The sequence below is a fragment of the Neoarius graeffei genome, chromosome 17 (genome assembly GCF_027579695.1).
Source record: "Neoarius graeffei isolate fNeoGra1 chromosome 17, fNeoGra1.pri, whole genome shotgun sequence".
NCBI lineage: Eukaryota > Metazoa > Chordata > Actinopteri > Siluriformes > Ariidae > Neoarius > Neoarius graeffei.
Window position 1 is genome coordinate 33,450,331 of NC_083585.1, and position 23,603 is coordinate 33,473,933.

At 40.7% G+C, this 23,603-nt stretch overlaps 1 protein-coding gene across 2 annotated transcripts in view; it reads right to left on the reverse strand.

Moving 5' to 3' along the window:
- Positions 1-20,332, reverse strand: part of nf1a (neurofibromin 1a) — a 97,635-nt gene extending 77,303 nt beyond the window's left edge. For both annotated transcript variants that reach the window (XM_060944049.1, XM_060944048.1), the window contains exons 1-16: positions 20,076-20,332; positions 16,932-17,075; positions 16,069-16,152; positions 14,821-15,011; positions 12,034-12,140; positions 11,826-11,893; positions 11,645-11,720; positions 8,850-9,007; positions 5,981-6,154; positions 5,768-5,896; positions 5,406-5,480; positions 3,877-4,008; positions 3,209-3,337; positions 2,866-2,979; positions 2,677-2,756; positions 2,450-2,573 (exon numbers count right to left, since the gene is read on the reverse strand). In XM_060944049.1, the coding sequence (XP_060800032.1) occupies positions 2,450-2,573; positions 2,677-2,756; positions 2,866-2,979; positions 3,209-3,337; positions 3,877-4,008; positions 5,406-5,480; positions 5,768-5,896; positions 5,981-6,154; positions 8,850-9,007; positions 11,645-11,720; positions 11,826-11,893; positions 12,034-12,140; positions 14,821-15,011; positions 16,069-16,152; positions 16,932-17,075; positions 20,076-20,135 (1,845 nt within the window). In that variant the 5' untranslated portion in view covers positions 20,136-20,332. The remainder of the gene's footprint in view (positions 1-2,449; positions 2,574-2,676; positions 2,757-2,865; positions 2,980-3,208; positions 3,338-3,876; positions 4,009-5,405; positions 5,481-5,767; positions 5,897-5,980; positions 6,155-8,849; positions 9,008-11,644; positions 11,721-11,825; positions 11,894-12,033; positions 12,141-14,820; positions 15,012-16,068; positions 16,153-16,931; positions 17,076-20,075) is intronic.
- Positions 20,333-23,603: the final 3,271 nt, after the last annotated feature.

Below are 23,603 nucleotides of genomic sequence, written 5' to 3' on the forward strand. Positions count from 1 at the left end.
ACACGATCAGCCATAGATGGACTGACCTCCGTTGAGGTGAGACTTGCTCCTGGTAAAGAAGAGGTGTGCTGAAGACCCCTTACATTGGCCTTGTGGCTGGCTTCCAGTTGATGGCGCGACAGCACTTTCTTCCCATTGCTTCCGTATATTATTTTTTTGTGGCAAACCACACAAATGCAAGCGCCTGGAATGTTTAATTTTTTGCACCATGAACTAAATGGCTTTCCGTTTTCACCTATTTCGTACAGCCAAGCCCACCTCCACTTGTTTTTTACACCTTTATCGATGGCAGACACATCAGTGCCTTCTTTCATGTAAAGCGCATCCATGCTGCCGAAACCGAAAGCAGAATGACATGCTCGACGTCAATATAGAAAAGAGTTTGGATCTTCGCTTAAATTAAAATTGGGGTTTGACCTTACTTTGTGTTGAATACGACTTCAAAAACAATTCAAGATTTTATTAAGAGAAATATTGTGGCCAACACGAGTGTTAAGTTACCTGAAAGATCACGTGAAGTTGGCTGCTATCTACTTTGCGTTCGTTCTCATTTTCCTCCATCATTTCATAGGCCAGAAACAGATGTTTTGACGTAATTTAACTTAGTAGGCTAGGATTATTATTTAACCGTAGTCTTCTAGACATTTTGACTGTTTGGGGCATTGAACGCTGGTGTATGATTTTCAGGGAATAAAGTTTAGCGCATGTCGGAACATCATTGCGCTCGCAGTCTCCAACTCCTCAAACGTCCTTTAAATTGTGATATAACGTAGGCTATAAGGCACGGTTCTAACATACCTTACACACTGGCCTAACGAAAATAATAATTGTTGGGGCGTCTGCTGATTTGTTAGCTATAAATTTAGGTTTAATTACTTCTGACAGTCTGCAAGCATTGCACCGTCGGGTCTTCAAGTCTGGCTGAAGCAGAGGAGCGGGCTTTCCGGGGTTTATTTTTTCGTTTTTTTTAACATGCTCTATTTCTATATGTCCAAGTTTGAACCAAGTCATTTTGGCAAGATTTAATTTAATACAAAACAGAAATGGTCAGACAAGCATGCCAAGCACATGGGAATGTATTTTGCCAATTTTGACAGCGCATGTTTTTTTTAATGCCGCATCGTAGACAGCGAACGTTTAAACATGATCAAACATAGGAAATGAACGACACAAAGCATGGCTCAAAAACAGTTAAATAAACCCTGCTGATAGTTGGTGGTGTTGCAACACAGTGTTATAACCCAATCTCTACCCAACCACCCGTCATTTTAATTCTCCTCGGATCAGCACCGACCTCACATTTGGCCTTGGGAGAGTTCAGTTGACGGAAATCCATCACACGACGGAAAACTTTAATCCACTGCACTTCTTAAAACACTTGGAACGATACCCACACAAACAATACTATTCTCTCACATGCACGCAATAGAATATATTCTCTCTCTCACACACACACTATCCTCTTACATCTCGCAGGTCTATCCTCTTCTCCACGACCGTTAGTGGTGGCAGCGCTGAAGTCGGATATTTGAGGCTGATGCTCGCGGCCTTTAGCAAAAGCACCGTGCTTGGCGCTCTTCATATGAGAGTCCACCGCTCTTATCCCCATTGTGCCCAACTTAAAAAGTCTTACAGTATGCCTCGTTGGCATCTTTGGGTACAGCTTTCAGCCACCACAAGTATTTTGCATCTTGCAGCCATTTATCATTAAATTTACATTTACCCATTGTGGCTCGGACTACCCTCCATCAACAGATCAGGCACTGAGTGGTTGTCAAGCACGCGTGTGTCTAGCAACCGGTGGATTCGGAGCCTGCGCGGTATAATTGTGAGCATCAAAAATGATTAAACTTTTTCCCCATCCAAAGTGTACCACATTTTAACGATATGACTGAGTAAAATCTCCATAAATTTAAGATTGAAAATTTAAGACCACGGGGTTTGAAATTTAAGACAATTTAAGACTTTTTAAGGACCCGCGGCCACCCTGGCAAATGGTCACAGCTAATAGATGGTATGCATGTACAATCTGCTCCTGCGTGACAGGAAATAACTCGCCATACCAGGAGGCAGCAATAGTCTGTATTTGTCATCAAAAAATGTTAAAACAGAAGACTCAGTACTGCAGAAAGAAAACATATGTCCCAAAAGACATATGGTTTTCTTTCTGCAATACCGGATGTTGACCTTCCGGTCACAGACCATGTGTACATTTTTATGGTGTGTTCGAGTGCAACTTTTGACAGAAGACAGAAGTTTTTTGACTTAATATGTTCTCCAACACAGCATGATCGTTATTTGAAGACCAGTGTTCTCTTTGGTGAGTAAAGATTAAAATCATATTCAAGGAGTAGTAACTATGCCGTTGGCTGCAGGGGGGAGGGAGGAAAAAAAGACTGGAGTTTTGATCCTTTTTTTTTTTGCAAATATATGTGTTCAGTGAACTCACTTTGTTCTTCAGGAGGAACTTATTCCTGCAGATGAGAATCTCTCTCAGCCACTTCAAGATCTCTGTACTGTTGATCATCTGGTGACCAATCAACTTCTTACAGATAAGAAACAGGACCTGAGAACTGAGAGGTTCGGTAGATAAGACATACGCTCCTACACACACATGCCTCCCAGTATAGCTTACATTGCCTCTAATGAGCCCAAGCTGTTCATTGAATGACTTACCTGATGTCCCAGAAGGTCTCAATTGGTGTATCAGGGTTCCACAGCTCAATGGTCTCAGGTTGATGCAACACCAAAAGTGCCTGAGGAAAAGGCATACTTAATATACCATGACATAGTGCAAAGAACATCATCCTCATAAATTAATTACTAAATAAAAATTACAACAACTGCAGAAATAGAGTCGTGCACCTCCATGGCCTCCTGAGAGAGCTCTGAAGTATGGGTCAGGGGTACAAGCTGGACGAGGCCTATGATGAGTTCAGCTGTGCTGTTCTGGATCTCCTGGCCCTGCTTCCCAGGGTTCTGAGAAAACACCCACGCACACAGTTTTCTTTACCTACTTTATCTGTTCTAGAACAGTAGCCCACAATCATATAGGGGATGATGATAAATAGTAATAATACTCCAATACAAGTAATCCACATGCATCACCAGAATTGTACAATTAGCTTTATTGGACAACCATCAGCTTTGTTAGTGATGTCACAACTGAAGTTGAACAGGATGACTGAGCCAGGTGATAAAGACGCACATGTAGCATTAGTTTGGGGTCGGCATGGATGAGTTTGACCAAAGCCAGGAGAAGAGAGCGCGAGTCCAGGTCTGCAGACTTTTCTTTAAATTTCAGGCTGGTTGTCATCTTCTCTTTGAATGTCAGACTCTGTGGAATAAATGTGTGTTCATTGTTTCATCAAATACTTAACATTTAAGGTTTAATTCAGAAATTACTGGATGTCGACACATTCCCCAATTATCAAGGATTATTTCTGTTCAAGTTTCACCTATTGTTTTAATTACCTTTGCTTAATTTATGGATTCGCACAGCAATCAACAGATGTATGAAAATGTTATTCAAAGCCCATGTGTTTTTCCCCTATTAGATTATGACTACAATGGTCATCATTCTAAAACGGTGCTCGGTTGAACCCCAAATAGTGCTGTGCATAAAATGAGTAAGCCATTTTATTGCACGAGGTATATAAGGAGTAGGAAGGTAAAGACGAAGCTCCTGAATAGCAAATAAAGAAACATACTAATGTGTTTAATAAATACAATTAAGTAATCAAATTATTCTCCCAAACCCAACTCGTACTTAAAAAGGCACATTCAGTTATACATGTAATGTAATGTATACAACAATGCTTTATGACACTCTATAACAAATTCGTGTGCAAGTGTTTGAAGGAGAGCGTGTCTCACTGGGGTCATCCTTAGTGGGGCGTGGGCACTAAGGCTCTGGACAACCCGCGTCTGTGTGTCTGCAAACATGGCACGCAGCTCTCCAGAGTAGCAGTAGATTGTGTCAATCTTTGGCCACCAATCCAAGTGAGACTGTACGTCAGAGAAAGATACAAAATGGGTGATAAGCACAAAAGATCCTGGCTAAAAAAAACTCAAAACAATAAATAAATAAAATAGACTAGCATTTTAATACATTTTGGAATCTGAATATGAGCCATTCCACCGAATCGGTGCCATTTCCGTCCCTAGAAAATTATATGTATAAATGCACATAAAAATGTACTTTAAAATACATTTCCTTATTACGCAGAATGCCCTGCACATTGATCTAATTACAAATTTAAAATATATAATTGTAAGGATTAATAAAAACTACCTAAAACATTGAAAAATAGCATGTGTTACCTGTCCCCGCACTCTAACTTTATACTTAACTATGAAACATTATGATTAAAATCCTTCAGAAACAGGTTTTTTTTTTTCACTGTTGTGTGACTCCATATCCTATCCATGGTTTAAATATATTTTCATAAGAAATCCACAATATCTTAGTTAAAATACACATTTTAGTCGCGTCCCTGGGTTTTCACTCAGTCCTGTTACCCAAACATATTACCCCATCTGACAAATTTAGAACATTCCATAAAATCACATGCTCAACAGGAAGTTACATCAGTTGTGTCTTCTGAAGGCCATGGGAAGACCAAAAGTTAGTTCTCATTTACTTTTCTGTACATTTGATGATTTTTTAACTTTGACTGATAAGGTCAATGTCAACATACTGCCCTGTTACTTAAATTATTTCTTAGATGATATTTGTTTATTTTAAAAACAGATTTTTGGTAAAATCACTAGAATGTGCCAAGTGTGGTCATGCTATTAGCGATGACGCCATGTGGCTTAATTCCATGTATTAGCTAATCCTAGGCTAAAAACTTAGTCCTGTTACTTTCAGAGTTTTGGTAACAGGACTGAAAAAAATGCAGCCATCTTTGACTTCCAAACCTTGTAACGTAACCTGAGGTTGACCAATACACATTTTGAATAGTTAAATGTGTGTGTTATTATAATCAGTGTTGAAAAGATAAATTAAGTTTAATTTGGGAGTGGTACAACAAGCAAATGGCACCCATTCAGTGGAATGTCCCATATACACCATATTAAACAAATAGTACTTAAATATCCATCAAAAATATTTGGGATTATTATAAATAATGAAAAAGTAAAGCATAAAAAAAGGACCTATGGTGTAAATTACCATGGACAGTCTCCATACAGTTCATTAAATAAGCGTTCAAACGTATTTAGTACATAATGCGTTTCATATTTTTTTCCATGTTACATTCGAGTAAATGAATACTATAAAGACAGAAAGAAAGCTTTACGACTAACAACTTGTCACATACTGTCAATATAATAAAGTTTCAGGTGTACATTATTTCTTCCTCATGACTGCTGAAATTGGCCATTTCTGCATTTACACTCACATTAGTAATGATTTTGTGCAGAGAGTTGACCAGGACAAAATGGAAGGTTGGTGGGGAGCTGGAAGCCAGACAGACCTGAAACGAGTTGCAAGAAACTTATTTACTTCGACAAATACACAGGAATAATACTGTAACAAAACTAGCCAAACACTGAACACACAAAAAGGAACATCGGTGACCCTTCAGCTACAGACAGACGCGCCCCAAACCCTGTCACTGTGATCTAAAAATTAACCAGCCCAATGTTTCTAATTTACAAATGGACACTTCACCTTGACCAGTCACTGTACAGTGCGTTTTGCTAAAATTACTCAGAAACCTGAGAGCCAGCAGTGAGTAAGCACTGTGAGAGCGCAAATGACCTTGAAGTGCTGGTTGTTGTGTGGGTTGATGCGGAAGCAGGACACAAAGCAGTCGATCATCAGGTCCACGTCAGCACTCTGGCACCCAGTGCCCCTGGAGAACGGCTTTGTGGGGTTGAACAGGAGAGCCTGAGGGTCCACACACACACTTCTTAGCTCAGCTCATTCAGAAAGGGGGTTTGATGGGAAAACATCAAACATTGATACACTTACTTTGAGATCCATTACTATCGACTGCACCAGAAGGAAGATGACAGAATGATCCTCCCAGTTAATGTACGTGCAGGCTTTCGACAGTTTGACACAGGCGATGGCTGCACTCTCAGTCAACTGCTTGCTGCTACTGTGACCAGCCAGGGCCTTCCTTAGACTCTCCAAAAACAACTTCTGCATGGAGACAGCACATTCAAATAAATCTGAGTCTGTCTGAAACTACTTTTATTTCTGGAAATCTGGGATAAGAAAATAAATATACTTCGACAAGTTAGAAAAAGGTTCCAAGGCAATAAAAATATATGCTAGAAGACATCAAATTAAAGTGAAAGAATTGAGACAGAATCAAAGTAAGAAGGGCTGTCTTAAGACCTTTTTTAAAAAAAAGTCACAGTAACACACAACACACCCACAGTATTTTAGTACAACATATGGTCACAGATGAAAAAAATGGTAGAGAAAAAAAAAAGGTCAATTTTGTGCGTGCATTTGATATACATGTTGAAAAATATATCACTTATTTGCGTCACTCACTCGTGATATATATATTCACCACTCAAAAATAAACATCATATCCTCACACAACCATATAATATCCTCTACGCAAGATATTAGATGGTTGTGTGAAGATATGTTTATTTTCGAGTGGTGAACATATTCACGAGTGAGTGAAATATTTTTCAACAAGATAAACTTCATATCTTCGCACAATCATGGAACGTTCTTTATATTATATGAACATGGACATCCACAAAAAAATAATAAATAATAATAATAATAATAATAATAATAATAATAATAAGCAAGTTAAAAGAATTTTAATTTTGAACCGGTTCGCCATGTTGACAATGCAGCTAGTCAGCAGGAAAACACTAGGAGTGACGTCATCAGAGAGAAATAATCGGAAATTATTATGCATATGTGAGACACTTTTTTTTACGGAATAAAAACATGTAATCTATTCCCTTCTAGCGGGTTTCATAGCATGCAATATTGTTAGCATATCGCTTATCCTACATGTATTATGCCACTCTACCCAATGGAGAACAAGGGTTGAATATGGTTTATGATACTGCATGGTTGTCAAGACATGACATCACACGTAGGAGCGGATCTGAATATCCAATGAGAAAAAGGTTTTCTACTACGCATAAGCATTTCTTTCTTCAACAGGAAAGAGACGCGTTGAACACCCAGGAGGCTACCAAAACTTGATTAGATATTACTCACACATATTTACAAGAGAAAAACATACCAATTGACATCGAAAAACTGGAAGGAAAGACACGGAGATGTAAAACTTCCGCACTAGCGAGCGACTGACAATTTGCGAACAAACATGGCTGCCAGGTTTGCTTCATTCTATAGACCCCTTTCACTGACGTCACCCGAAACCGGAAGTAAACAGACCCTGTGCCATTTTGGAAGACCAACAAACTCGTGATAAGGGGATAATAACGGCAGCGGTATGTGAACCCACGAGAATAAAGTGGAGTGGCAAACGACTTAAACAAATCTGAGCTGTTTTATGATTTATTGGCCCAACAGTAGACTTGAAAGAAACCTGTGTGAGACTTGGCAAAAAACTGTGGATATAACGGATAAGTCTGTGCATGATCTGCGGACACTTTGAGGTAAGCAAACGCAAGAAATTCAGATTTAAAACATGCTAAATTGGCCCCAAGTTGATAACTGTATGAGGAGCAAGCCTCCCAGACTTCTACAATTTAATAATAATAATAATTTAGGATGGTTTGGGGCTTGCTCGCTGCTGCCAGGTTGGTTGCTGGGTAGCCTGACTGTTTTTCCTTGCGTGTGGTATCATTGTTGATGCGAGGTTGTTTTTTGAACATGCCAATGTGGACACGATTTCCCCTGATGAGTTATGACTTCAGACGCGATGCGTGTGGAGTCCGCATGATATGTGCGCAAGATAGGCTTCTCATGTGTTTGGAGATCCGCACTCTGAGACAAGCGCAAGCACACACACCCCCAAGGGAAAAAAAGGGACCCCCCCGAAAATATCGGCATAGTTCGAACACTGAGTGTAGGCACTGGGTGTAAACAAAAATAGTTTACAATGTCTGGGTAGCAAACAGCAGGCAGAATTGGTGTCAGGTCCTCCTTATGTTTCCATTCTCCCTTGCCCCGAGTCTTATCATATGAGTCAAACCCATCAATCACAGCCAGTTTCTCCACATACCGTGCCCTTTCTGCAACTGGTAACGTACTCACATAACCCGAATTATCATCCATCGTGTCACTTTACTCTCACTCGTACTTTGTTTTATATTGTGAGTGCATGTACTTGGTCTTCCAATATGGCGCCTAACAAAATCTCGCGGCGCGGTGACATCATGTGAAAGGGGTCTATACCGAAGATTTTGAGAGAATTTTGAAAGAGGAGGACACGCTGAACACCCGAAAGGAAGGTGTCTGTAAAATAATAAATAATGGCTTTTTTCATGGTATATCAGGTACCATGAAAAAAGGTTCCATTCAGCTACTTGTATTCAACTTGCTCATGCTAGCTGAACAAACTACGTATATCTGACATCACTCAAAATGCCAGCCAATAGTATTTAAATTTCACTCAGAGCCGCAATGCATTTCGTATGAAAAATGTGAGTTTTTCCCAACATGAGAAGATAAACTTCATATCTTCAAACCGTGTGATTTTCTTATTATAGAGAGGCAAAGTACCAAAATTTATCAAAATTCATCGATTTCCTCACAAGTGAGGATATTGAAAAACGTGTGTTACTCTATATCCCAGATGTAGTTCAGATGAAATATGAGTGGAATATTTCTCAGTAAAACACTTGTGTCCATATAATATAAAATGATCGATATGACCGAGAATTTTGACCTTGTTAGCCTTGCTCTCCTCCACCACTTCTTTAGAGATGCTCTGTGTGATCTCAGGACAGAGAATGAGAAGGATGATTTGCAGTGGCCACACAGCAGCTTTCCGCTTAGCACTCTCTGCAAAACTGTCGACCAGGTCAAACAACTTCTCTGCAGAGTCTAGACAAGAGACATCACTTCATAGATTAGCCTTCATAAAATTCTAGAAAAAAACCTCACAAAAACACCTACACATGTAAGGCATGTACACACAAGTACATGTACAGTGCTCAGCGTAAATGAGTACACCCCTTTTGAAAAGTGACATTTTAAACAATATCACAATGAACACAATTTCCAAAATGTTGACAAGACAAAAAGTTTAATATAACATCTGTTTAACTTATAATGGGAAAGTAAGGTTAATACACATTTTTCAGTTTTACTCAAATTAGGATGGTGCAAAAATGAGTACACCCCACAACAAAAACTACTACGTCTAGTACTTTGTATGACCTCCAGGATTTTTTAATGACAGCACCAAGTCTTCTAGGCATGGAATGAACAAGTTGGCGACATTTTGCAACATCAATCTTTTTCCATTCTTCAACAATGACCTCTTTTAGTGACTGGATGCTGGATGGAGAGTGATGCTCAACTTGTCTCTTCAGAATTCCCCATAGGTGTTCGATTGGGTTCAGATCAGGAGACATACTTGGCCACTGAATCACTTTCACCCTGTTCTTCTTCAGAAATCCAACAGTGGCCTGAGATGTGCGTTTAGTTACGTTGGAAAAGTGCACGTCGCCCAAGGGCACAGAGTGATGGTAGCATCTTCTCTTTCAGTATAGAGCAATACATCTGTGAATTCATGATGCCATCAATGAAATGCAGCTCCCCGACACCAGCAGCACTCATGCAGCCCCTCATAAGGACACTGCCACCACCATGTTTCACTGTAGGCACCATGCATTTTTCCTTTGTATTCCTCACCTTTGCGACGCCATACAGTTTTGAAGCCATCAGTTCCAAAAACATTTATCTTGGTCTCATCACTCCAGAGTATAGAGTCCCAGTAGTCTTCATCTTTGTCAGCATGGGCCCTGGCAAACTCTAGGCGGGCTTTTTTGTGCCTGAGCTTTAGGAGAGGCTTCTTTCGTGGACGGCATCCATGCATGCCATTCCTCTGCAGTGTACGCCGTATTGTGTCACGGGAAATAGTCATCCCAGTTTGGCTTTCTACTTCTTTAGATAACTGCAGTGAACTTGCATGCCAATTTTCTTCAACCCTTCTCATCAGAAGACGCTCCTGTCGAGGTGTTAACTTCCGTGGATGACCTGGATGTCTCTGTGAGATGGTTGCAGTTCCATCTTTCTTAAATTTTTGTACCGCTTTTGCTACAGTATTCTGATTGATAAGTAAAGCTTTGCTGATCTTCTTGTAGCCTTCACCTTTGTGGTGTAAAGAAATTATTTTCTTTGGGGAATTCTGAAGAGACAAGTTGAACATCACTCTCCATCCAGCATCCAGTCACTAAAAGAGGTCATTGTTGAAGAATGGAAAAAGACTGATGTTGCAAAATGTCACCAAATTGTTCATTCCATGCCTAGAAGACTTGGTGCGGTCATTAAAAATCATGGAGGCCATACAAAGTACTAGATGTAGTAGTTTTTGTTGTGGGGTGTACTCATTTTTGCACCACCCTAATTTGAGTAAAACTGAAAAATGTGTAATCTAAGTTATATTATTAACCTTACTTTCACGTTATAAGTCAAACAGATGTTATATTAAACTTTGTCTTGTCAACATTTTGGAAATTGTGTTCATTGAGATATTGTTTAAAATGTTACTTTTCAAAGGGGGTGCACTCATTTACACTGAGCACTGTATGTTCACAAACAAATGATTTCCAGCCAAATGCTCTATAAGCATGTAGTCCTAATGCGCATACCGAGTTTGCACTTGTGCTCCCAAGGTGGTTATAAACCCATGTACTCAAGGGGGCTACAGAGAGTGCACCGTGTCAGTAAACTAAATCTGCCGTTATTATAGTATCCCCAGTAAGAAACATGTCAACAGGTTAGGAACACCCGCTCGGTGTTTGTTGTACAGGTGAAAAAAGGAAAAATAATAAAAGTTGATTGGGCAACATTTAAATTCTCTCCGGGGAAGAACAGAATAGGTCGATGTCTCTCCAATGTGTGGTTTAAACAGTTGAAACTCTTAATACAGCAATACGATAAGCTTATTCAGGGTCCAGCTCGTGTGTTACATAGGAGAAAACGCTGTGGCTCTGCAACAGAAAATACATTACGGTCCATAATCCTCACTATAGTGCTCTTTGCTACAATACTTTTATGAAGTACATTGGGACACATCTATATTTCACAATGTGTGAAATCCATCCTGATCAGCTCAAAGCATGTGCGAGACCCTGTATGAAGTTGCGCTCATACAAAAAGAAAGGAAAAGAATCCATTCATATTTATTTGCACTAAATGGTCAAGAGTGATGCCACAGTGAATTGTGTGTCAAAAAAAAAAACCCACACAGCGCCAGACATTTTGGTACAGCACACATTACCATAAACAAATATCAATTTGGTTAGATTCTTGTTTTGGTTTCGAGTTAAATGAAGTCAAATGCGCTGTGACAGCCATCATACCGGTGAAAAACAGCTAGTATATCATCTCAGAAACCAAACCAGCATCAACAATAACATTTACTCGACAAATCAGCATAAATTACTTGTGTGGAGCACGTTTCTGGATAAAGACGTCATATGTACATTTTAACATCAAGGCATTTCAACTCACCCGCCATGTCAGCCTGCGGTCTCTGGTAAAGCATAGTAAATTCATCAGGATAATACTCCACCCAGTTCCAGAAAGCCTAAACAGTGCGCGCGCACACAAATGATGGACAAATTAATAATCCAACACGTGCTGCATTATGGATCTACTAGAGAAATTAAAACTATTTTCTCCCCCCACAAACCTTCTCCAAACTGTTGATGACAGCGAGCTGTGCAGGCTTCTTTAGTGCTTTAAATTTTAGTACAGTTTCTGTTGTAATACAGACACCATGTGTTATTAAAGGAAATAAACAGTTTTAGATGATCCTTATGAACATGAGAAGACAAGCAAAGCTTAAAATTCTTCTACGCAAAGAGAAAGTTACAGACAGGTATCAGAGATTGGTTTACCTTGTAGTAATTTCTTTAACTTGGAGCAGTCAACATTGATATATTGAATAAGCTCTATGTCATGAACATCTACAGTGTCCTCTGTGCATACTGTAAGCTCCTGTAATCTGCAAACAGGACAGACAAAAACAAGTTTCAACTTGATATGAAAAAAAAAAAAAAAACATACATCAATATACCACAAAGTTTCACAAGAGTTAGATGGATACAAATGTGCACACCAATGCTTAGCCTCAAGGGTAATTCAGAGGCTCTCAATTCTAATTTGAGTCCAAGTCATCACACCCACACCCAAGTCAGGTCTAAAGTCAAGTCCAAGTCTTGAATGTAGTACCATAGACTTGGAAAGACACACTGGCTCTCTTAATAATTTTCAGTAGGTTTTAGTTGTGCAGTCTGGGAAGCATTAGAATTCAAATAAACAAATTATTTTACACATCAGAGTATGCACAGTTCAGTACAAATTAAAGTCCAAGTCAAAATCTAACTCATATGAGCTCATTCACATTATCTGTATTTCATTAAAATACAAAACACCAAGATAAGAAGTTGTACATCTTCTGTAGCTGAACCACTGCACAGGCACCAAGTACAGGACATTATATATTATGCTCTACACACAGAGCAAACAAACTGAATATGAAGCCATTTAGGATTTGACCTAACTCAAAAGGCAAGCCAAATACTGGCAAATTTTTAATAAAAATTAATCCAAACCATTATTTTATAGGAAAAACATTGCAATGCTGCCTCTTCAATCTGCCAGAAAATTGATCTTTTAAAAGAGAAAGAAACTTTGTCAGGCCATCACTACACTACTCGTAATGATTGCTATGCCAGACTGCCTGTTCAGAAAGTTATCCAGAGACATTAACAAGGCAATTCTGTAACAACTGCATAAGAACAACGGTCTGCACTATTTCTAAGTCTATCCATATGTCTTCACTCAGCCTGCGTGCTACCTGGACAGGAGAGGCAAACCAATTTCAGCATGAGTGCTTCAGTGTGCAGATAAATTATAGGATCACCAGTGATTTTGAAAAGCCATAAAGTCATGAATTCCATCACTTATGTCGAAGTCCATGACTTGAATACTCATCATTACGAAGGATGTGTACTGTACAGTGGTGCTTGAAAGTTTGTGAACCCTTTAGAATTCTCTATATTTCTGCAGAAATATGACCTAAAACATCATAATCAGATTTTCACACAAGTCCTAAAAGTAGATAAAGAGAACCCAGTTAAACAAATGAGACAAACATTATACTTGGTCATTTATTTATTGAGGAAAATGATCCAATATTACATATCTGTGTGGCAAAAGTATGTGAACCTTTGCTTTCAGTATCTGGTGTGACCCCCTTGTGCAGCAATAACTGCAACTAAACGTTTCCAGTAACTGTTGATCAGTCCTGCACACCGGCTTGGAGGAATTTTAACCCATTCCTCCGTACAGAACAGCTTCAACTATGGGATGTTGGTGGGTTTTCTCACATGAACTGCTCGCTTCAGGTCCTTCCACAACATTTCCATTGGATTAAGGTCAGGACTTTGACTTGGCCATTCCAAAACATTCACTTTATTCTTTAGCCATTCTTTGGTAGAACGACTTGTGTGCTTAGGGTCGTTGTCTTGCTGCATGACCCACCTTCTCTTGAGATTCAGTTCATGGACAGATGTCCTGACATTTTCCTTTAGAATTCGCTGGTATAATTCAGAATTCATTGTTCCATCAATGATGGCAAGCCGTCCTGGCCCAGAGGCAGCAAAACAGGCCCAAACCATGATACTACCACCACCATGTTTCACAGATGGGATAAGGTTCTTATGCTGGAATGCAGGGTTTTCCTTTCTCCAAACATAACGCTTCTCATTTAAACCAAAATGTTCTATTTTGGTCTCATCCGTCCACAAAACATTTTTCCAATAGCCCTCTGGCTTGTCCACGTGATCTTTAGCAAACTGCAGACGAGCAGCAATGTTCTTTTTGGAGAGCAGTGGCTTTCTCCTTGCAACCCTGCCATGCACACCATTGTTGTTCAGTGTTCTCCTGAGGGTGGACTCATGAACATTAGCCAATGTGAGAGAGGCCTTCAGCTGCTTAAAAGTTACCCTGGGGTCCTTTGTGACCTGGCCGACTATTACATGCCTTGCTCTTGGAGTGATCTTTGTTGGTCGACCACTCCTGGGGAGGGTAACAATGGTCTCAAATTTCCTCCATTTGTACACAATCTGTCTGACTGTGGATTGGTGGAGTCCAAACTCTTTAGAGATGGTTTTGTAACCTTTTCCAGCCTGATGAGCATCAACAACGCTTTTTCTGAGGTCCTCAGAAATCTCCTTTGTTCGTGCCATGATACACTTCCACAAACATGTGTTGTGAAGATCAGACTTTGACAGATCCCTGTTCTTTAAATAAAACAGGGTGCCCACTCACACCTGACTGTCATCCCATTGATTGAAAACACCTGACTCTAATTTCACCTTCAAATTAACTGCTAATCCTAGAGGTTCACATACTTTTGCTATTCACATATGTAATATTGGATCATTTTCCTCAATAAATAAATGACCAAGTATAATATATTTTTGTCTCATTTGTTTAACTGGGTTCTCTTTATCTACTTTTAGGACTTGTGTGAAAATCTGATGATATTTTAGGACATAATTATGCAGAAATATAGAAAATTCTAAAGGGTTCACAAACTTTCAAGCATCACTGTGTATGATTGTGTTAGATGTTTAAGGAAGTATACGGAGTTAACAGTTGTGCACCCAAATCACCACCTTGTGGAGATGCGGCTGAAGACGGCATTGAAGTTGTTGCAGCTAAGAGAGAAGAGCACAGCTGAAGCAGAGCTGCGCAGCTGGGTGGCGTGCTGTTGGCCCTCACGACACGAGTGCAGGAAGTGGCAGATCTCAGGGAGCAACTGCTTCACCAGCATGGCCTCATCTAGACGCAAGCAGTCCTTGGTTTGCTGAACACCAACACACACACACACACCTTAACATCTGGTAAATACGTTTAGACTAAATGTGGCCAAACTAGTTTATGGCTTCTGCATAAATTTGGTGCACCTGATATCATTACAGTTACTACTATGGAAAGAACACATGGCAAGGTAGAAATTTTATATTTCTCAAGTCCACAAAGTACCACAGGGAAAGCTCCAATTTCATGTTTAGAGAAATTTTACCCAGTAAAACATGAACATGCGCATCCATTTATCTCAACATTAGTGAATGTCTAATGTCTCCATAGTAATGAAGGGACCAGGGTCTACATTAAATCCTACACTTTAATGTGGACCCAGGAAATTAAATTAAATGCTTAAATTCATATTTAATATTCCCAACATTTCCATGATTACTCCCAAGAGAAAATTCCTCTACAAATAAACCATCCTAGCTCTATTATATTATCTGCATGTACCTGATCAAATTCATATAATAGCATGTTCGTTTTCTCTCTCTCTCACCAGGAAATACACTGATAAGAGACAGATGTTTAAGGAAGCATACTCAACACATAAACAGACCAATGTGCTCACACTGATGAAGCAAAATTCAGCAAACCCACCCATCTGCTATACGACGATAATCTTTCTAGACAGAAAGCAATGACAAACTGAGGAAGGGGAACAGCTGTGTCGTATCCGACAGAGCATTAATAAAATATCTATAGAGGAAAATCTTGTCGATCCCTCTGGAAGCAAAGAAAATTCTAACTCAAGCTCAGGAAACATCTGCAAATGTAATCTGTGCAGGCAAACCCAGAGTAATCTTTCTAGACAAGGAGAGGAGAGACAACAAGCTCTAATTGTATCAACAGACCCCTGTGGTTCAAACATAAGCAAGACAGAGGAGTGATTTAAGATGGATACATGTTCGTCTACTTTTGTATTTCAAGACCTACTTCAGCGTTCACAGCATCATCTGTTGTACAGTCAACTTTACCCTAGTAGTACAAAATATTATAACTTCATAAGTAAATGGAGAACTGTAGTCAAAAGTGAAACATGACTGGCGACTCACCCCTGCCAAGCACTTCTCCAGAGTGTCCAGGATGATAAGCTGTGAGAGGTAGAGGTTCTTTTCAGCAGCTTCGCCAATTATCCGCTGGGAAGGAAACATATGCACAGACTATTTAAAATGTTGCATAATGGTCAGAGAATCTGGACCAGTTTCCCACGTCAATCAAATTCATGCAACTCCACATGACACCAGTAATCACAGTGTCGAGTTTCTCTGTGGGAACGAGGTCGTCATATGGTTTCACAAATCCCAAAGTAGGAGCTGACAAATCACTAGCCTGGGACAAGCAGAGATTGCGTGTAGGCTATGCAGCTTCTCCCCCCCCCAAAAAAAAAAAAGAAAGAAAGAAACCATGTTTGACAGACAAGTGAATCTGGCTGCTGCGATATTACTACTAGTCATTTTTCCTCCTCAGCGTCAATCAGAGAAACACTCTGCTCTTAAATTCACTTGGAAAGAAAACTGGCCTGAGTTTCCCAAAAGCATCATAGCACAAAGATCACTGTTAAATGGTAGAGTAAGCAGCACAATGAGTGCGTTCTCTCCTAGTTAAGATGCTCTTAGTGTTAAGAGGTTTTTAGGAAACCCACTGCTGTTCATTTGATATTTCTGAACAGAAGATGCTCCAGTTAGTTTTATGGGCAGCACACGGTACATGTTTCGAATACCATACCTAGAGATTAACACTACAGAAATTAACTAAACACGCATTCCGGCTACTGCTATGAACCATCTTTATTGGTCAGAGAACAACTACTGCAATCATGCAAATAACAGCAACTATAGTTTTAGCCAAGATGGTCAACCAAACATGAGACTGGCCAAGCAGATATATTTGTAACAGAACACACACACCAACTTACCATATTGTTAACGTTTTTGAGGATGTTGGTCAGGCCATTGATGACAAGGGAAAACTTGTATTTGGAGATGTTGATCAAGCATTCCTTGTTGTGCTCTGTGCTGACTTTGGTGTGAGTGTTCTGCTGTCCTGTCTTAATAGGAAGCTAAAAAACATAAGCGAGATATTTGCAGCACAACCATTAAGAGCATATTTAGGTGGCTGATAAGGGTGAAGTTAATATTAAAAAAAAAAAAAAAAAAAAAGCGAGAGCGCCATAGTATGACATATGGAACGGGGGAAAAAAAATAGCTGAACACAGATTATTCAAGACCCACCCATCCTTTCCAACCACAACCTCCCACACCTAAGAAACTAAAACAAAAGAATTAAAGTGCACCCAGACTTGTGATTCCCGCCCTCAGAGTTTGGCTGCACACCTGCATATCAACACATCTGCTAATACACAGACACAGCATGCTGGAGCCAGACATGCTGTAGCATTTGTACAGAAAGCACACTAGGCCTGGCTGTGTTAATGAACCATAAGGAGACTGAGGGGGTGGGGAGACTTTCTTACTGCTAAATGCTCCCTGATGTGGAATCAGTTTCTTGTGCACTGCTTTCACATTTCTGGGTCAAAAAGCAGTCATGAAGCTCTCAGGCCATAACATGTACAACAATTCCAAACAAGTAGACATTTTTAGAAAAGAAAAGGAGCTCCTGCAACAATACCCACCATTCTGGACTTGCTTAGGAAATGAACAGCCGGCGGGGGAATCCGAGCTAACAGATATAAAATTTGGAACATCTGGCATACATTTCAGTTTGGTTTCGCAAACATTTATCTGCCCTAAACTGCTGATATGAATAGTTCAACACTCCGCAAGGTCTGACAAGTCGTGGCTAGAATGTCTTTGAAAATACCAGGAAGAGAGAAAGGGAACCCCAGGGGCCTCTCCTTTCTTTCTCTCTCTCTCTCTCTCGCTCTCTCTATTGGATAGCCCTAAGGGAAAAGCATGTGGCTGCAAATGAAAGTCCCAAGACCAGAGAAGAGTCAGGCTTCTGGCACATGTACGCGCGCGCACACCGCACACACACCCCAGCTCTGTTGACATCCATTTTAATGCAGGATGCCAAGAGACAGCGAGCACTTTGTTTCCCAAGCACGGTTTAAAATTCCATAAAGGTCAATCATTTCCCTTATGTGCACTTCAGCAATATCTGCTACACTCATATATGCAGTATGAATATTACATATCCATATAGACAATATATAGGCTAAAATAACATAAGGAAAGCCATGTCGAAATTTTTGCACGTTTGTAAATACTCAAAATGAAATACTTCATCTTTACACTTGTCTTTATTACTACAGTGTTTATGAATGCAAGTCTCCTATTGGCACTCCAATTTAAATAAACATTTCATGTTGTGCACGTTATTGATCTTTAGGGAAATTGTAAAGTAGGTACACGCATGTACACATGTATCCAAGAAAATGAAACCTTTCTGGGCCCTTATTTCAAACAAAATTTATTTTCCAGCTCTAATTCAGTAAAATTCAAATTCAGGAATCTGCGCTTCGATGAATAATTCAGTTAAATTCATTGATCAACTCCATCCCTTCTACAAGTGGAAAAAAAATCAATCATTTTTAATACAGACTTAAAATATGTATTTTTGGTTAGCATGCATCAACTATACTCGAACATCTGAAAAATATAAAGTAGAATAACAAGCTGTTGGAAAAAGCTTAAAGCCTCTCCAGCGTTTGACAAAACGGGTACAACGACTATAATTTCAGAAAACCGCGATTCATGTCATTTTAACTTTATAGAATACAAATCTACCAGCTCCTGTTTCCGAGCTGTCTGAACCTTCCCTGGAGAGGACAGATTGGTTTTCCATGACCACGCACAGGCAATCGTGAGGTCATTGTTTCAAGGTGCTTTCTGGATTCATACCGCTGACATGGCAATCCCCACCGTCTCTGATCACAAGCAAAAAGGCAAGAAGGAAACGAAGCTGGTACTATGCAACTACAATTATTGCAGTGTAAATAAAAGGTGATACTGGCTTGTTTTGCAGCATCATAGTTGCAATTAATATTTTCCCTGCAGCACTATAATATCTTGACCCTACAGAAATCAGCTGGGGGGGAAAACCCCGAACAAATTAAACAAGAATTGAAGGGAAGATGCAGAAAAGCATGGCTTGCACATGAACTCTGAACAACCGCTCAAAGTCTTTGATTTTAAGAGCTCTAAGCTGGCTTAACAATGAACACAGAACAAATCCCTCATTACATTTTCATCAAACTCTTATGAGCTTCATGCAGCCATTAAGCCCCTACACAAGCACAAACGAATAGCACCAACACTGTGGCTCTGTGAAGGAAATCAGAAAGCTGCTGGGATTAATAGAGGTTAGTGACACTCAAAGCCTGGTGTAGTCAATCTGGAAAACCAGCCTGGTTCTACCAAGGACCTTTTAAATAGGCAGAACTTTTATTCAACTAGCCATGTGAAGGTTAGTGGGTATTATTATTATTATTATTAATTTAAAAGCAAGACTTGCTCTTAACCACAGCCTCTGGCTAACACACTGAATGGGAAGCACTGCTAGCTAGCTAACACAGCTGCCTGGCAGAACCGAGTTTGTCAACACACACACACACACACACACTGCGTGGCCACTACCTTTGTTTATATTTAGCCACAGCTCCTCTTGAAGCTGAAATGCCACCCCAAATAAATAAAAAACATAACCGTACAACATTCCAGGTTAGTATGAAATACACACACTTCCACAGAAACGTGAAATGTTACAGAATAAAAGCCAAATCCTACGACATGAACTAGCTAGCTAGCTATGTTCAAACCCACACACACACACACTACAGTACTAAATAGTACATAGTACGTTGAAATACTATTCCTAAACCAATTCCTGCATACTATTTTTTACATACTATTTAGCATGCAGGGTATTTATTAGCATTATACACTACTGACAGGCTATTACTGTGCTACACGGTGAACTTATAGCTACATCCTTACAGTTTCATACACAACCCAGACTGTAACAAAAACAATGCTGAATACACAGTGTCCTTCTTGCTGACTTTATTCCAAATACCACCATGATATATCTGCCTCTTTACCTGCTCGTCGAATCGGTTAATTACGGCCTGGACCCACTCCACGGGCTTGTGTGCCGCCATGGTCAGGCGGATGTAAACCGCAGGCTCTCCCCCGCCTGGCAGCCTCGAATCCGAACCGCTTCGTCTAACGCAGCGCACTAACCAGCTCCAGACACAGCGAGCTCTTACAGCGAAAAAGCATAAGGAGCAAGGTTTAGCTTTTTCGCTACAAGTATACTCCACCGCGCCGCCATGACACACAACCGGAAGTTTGAATCTCTCCCTCTCTCTCTCCTCCCGGATTTGGTGCTACGCATGCGCACTAGCACTGGTGTTGGGCAGACTCATACATTGAGTACTCTCTATGGAGACTGAATTTATGAAGGAAACAGGCCAAGGAAGTAAATTTCTCTCTGGAAGGCTGAGAGCTTCTCAATTCATAAAGTATTAGGTCGTGTTACATTTCTTAGCACTCCTACACAACGTTTTCTTTGGCCCTGGAGCAACTGCAGGGAGTTAAACTCCCAAATGTCTGAGTTTTAACACTGAACTTTAACTTTTGTCCAAGAGAAGAAGGCTTTATTTGTCACATGTACACCCAAACACAGTGAAATTCCTAAACCATCTGAAGCAGTGACCACACATGGGTGGCACGGTGGTGTAGTGGTTAGCATGGTCGCCTCACAGCAAGAAGGTTCTGGGTTCGAGCCCAGCGGCCGGTGAGGGCCTTTCCGTGTGGGGTTTGCATGTTCTCACCGTGCCTGCGTGGGTTTCCTCCAGGTGCTCCGGTTTCCCCCAAAGACAAGCGGTTAGGTTAATATGGGATGGCCTTGGGCTGAGGTGCCCTTGAGCAAGGCTGGGTATGTGATCTGATTAGATTAGATAAAACTTTATTGATCCTCTTGGGAGGGTTCCCTCAGCGAAATTAAGATTCCAGCAGCATCGTTACAGAGAAAAGAAATAGAGAAAACTTCTAGATAAATTAAGTATTTACATATACAAATATGGGCGGCACGGTGGTGTAGTGGTTAGCGCTGTCGCCTCACAGCAAGAAGGTCCGGGTTCGAGCCCCGTGGCCGGCGAGGGCCTTTCTGTGCAGAGTTTGCATGTTCTCCCCGTGTCCGCGTGGGTTTCCTCCGGGTGCTCCGGTTTCCCCCAAAGACATGCAGGTTAGGTTAACTGGTGACTCTAAATTGACCGTAGGTGTGAATGTGGGTGTGAATGGTTGTCTGTGTCTATGTGTCAGCCCTGTGATGACCTGGCGACTTGTCCAGGGTGTACCCCACCTTTTGCCCGTAGTCAGCTGGGATAGGCTCCAGCTTGCCTGCGATAAAGCGGCTACAGATAATGAGATGAGAGATGAGATATACAAATATAAAAAGAATAAGATATGGGGAAGAGAGGAGGGGGGGCACAGCAGGAGAGATATTGCACATTGTCTGGTATTGCTTATTGTTAGGCTAGGCTACTGCTCCTTCCCGTCCTCTGTCCTCCTGTTACCCTTCCTCCCCCCCAGAGAGGTGTTGTACAGTCTGATGGCATGAGGGACAAAGGAGTTTTTGAGTGTGTGCTGGGTATGTAGCATGGCTGCCCACTGCTCTGGGTATGTGTGTGTTCACTGCTTCAGATGGGTTAAATACAGAGAGGAAATTTTACAAGTGTGTGATGAATAAAGTTGTGCTTTCTTTCTTCACATGCACACACAGAGCAGTGGGCAGCTATGCTACAGCGCAGTTGGTGCCTTGCTCAAGGCATGATACAAAGGGAAGGGAAGATGCTATTCATTCACTCAACTCCCTTCACATTTTTCCTGCCGGTCCCAGGAAATGAACCAGCAACCCTTTGCTGCTTCTCTGACCTTCAGGCCATGGCTGCCCCAATAAACACACTGCTCAAACCTATTTTAATTTGCAGCCTTTTTGAAATCAGTTAATAAAGAGGCAATACTGAGCTATAAACTTCTAACTATAGCAGCATCAGTTAAATATTAAACTGTATAAATGCCAGTTTTCTATTGTTTAATTAGTTATGTGTGTAGGTTTTACATTGCATTCATTTTTATGAGAAACATTGCCTGTAGGGTGGCACGGTGGTGTAATGGTTAGCGCTGTCGCCTCACAGCAAGAAGGTCCGGGTTCGAGCCCCGTGGCCGGCGAGGGCCTTTCTGTGCGGAGTTTGCATGTTCTCCCCGTGTCCGCGTGGGTTTCCTCCGGGTGCTCCGGTTTCCCCCACAGTCCAAAGACATGCAGGTTAGGTTAACTGGTGACTCTAAATTGTGAGTGTGAATGGTTGTCTGTGTCTATGTGTCAGCCCTGTGATGACCTGGCGATTTGTCCAGGATGTACCCTGCCTTTCGCCCGTAGTCAGCTGGGATAGGCTCCAGCTTGCCTGCGACCCTGTAGAACAGGATAAAGCGGCTAGAGATAATGAGATGAGATGAGATATGGGCTGCCTAAGATTCTGGGGATGGAGCTTTGTGAACATGAGCAGGAATCATTCAAATGTTGAACCCACCTAACCATGAGAGACCTAGTTGTTGTTTTTTTAAGGCTAATTTTACCTAATTACCCTTTAAGTGCTGTTTATTAACTCATTTAATCTCTGAGATTATTTGTCAGTATGTACATTTTTACCCATTGATCAGCCTTATGGATGCGAAACAGTTTTTGGTAAAGTTAGTAGGAAAAGTATGTTGTATTCTTGACCACAGTTCTGACTGGTTGGAAACTACAGTTAAAAATCCTAAACACTGACACCTGTACACTAACAGACATTTTAACTTGCAGACAGTTCATTTTCTATGCCGCTTATCCATTGCGGGTCCGGGTGAGCTGGAGCCAATCCCATCTGACACTGGGAGAGAGGCAGGGTACATCCTGGACAGATCACCCACCTATTGCAGGCCTAACACAGAGAGACAGACAGCCATTCACACCTATGGGAAACTTATAGCGGTCACTTTGGTTAATCCACATGTCTTTGGCCTGTGGGAGGAAACCCACACGGGCATGAGGAGAACATGCAAGGCCTTGGCCGACTGGCAGGTTCAGACCCAGAACCTGCTCACTGTGAGATGACAATGCTGACCATTGCACCACGGTGCTGCCCCAACAAAGATAACAATAACAATTTATATTTATATCATTTAACTTACCCCATATGTTGTAGAATCTTATTAAAATACCAATCCACTTAATAGTATATGTAGCAAGCATAGCAGCTGTATCTATATTATAATGTATTTTATTTTAATTTATTTATACCCTTTCAGAACAAAAGAAACTTTCAACAATGATTGTGCTGCTCAGTCAAAATTGTTAAAGAGATATTCAGTAGATTAATGCAGCCAACGTATCCGGGCTGCAGTGCTCTAGTACAAATAAATAAAAGAAAAATGGACAGCAAAATTGTGAGTTTGTGAGCTGCAAGCATGTACTTCAGTTTAAGCTAAAACTAAAACCCTAAAAGAATGGGATTAGCACATGATAGTCTTTATTATTACAGCATCAGTTCTTAGAGAGTACAAACTATGTGATCATGGTTCTCATT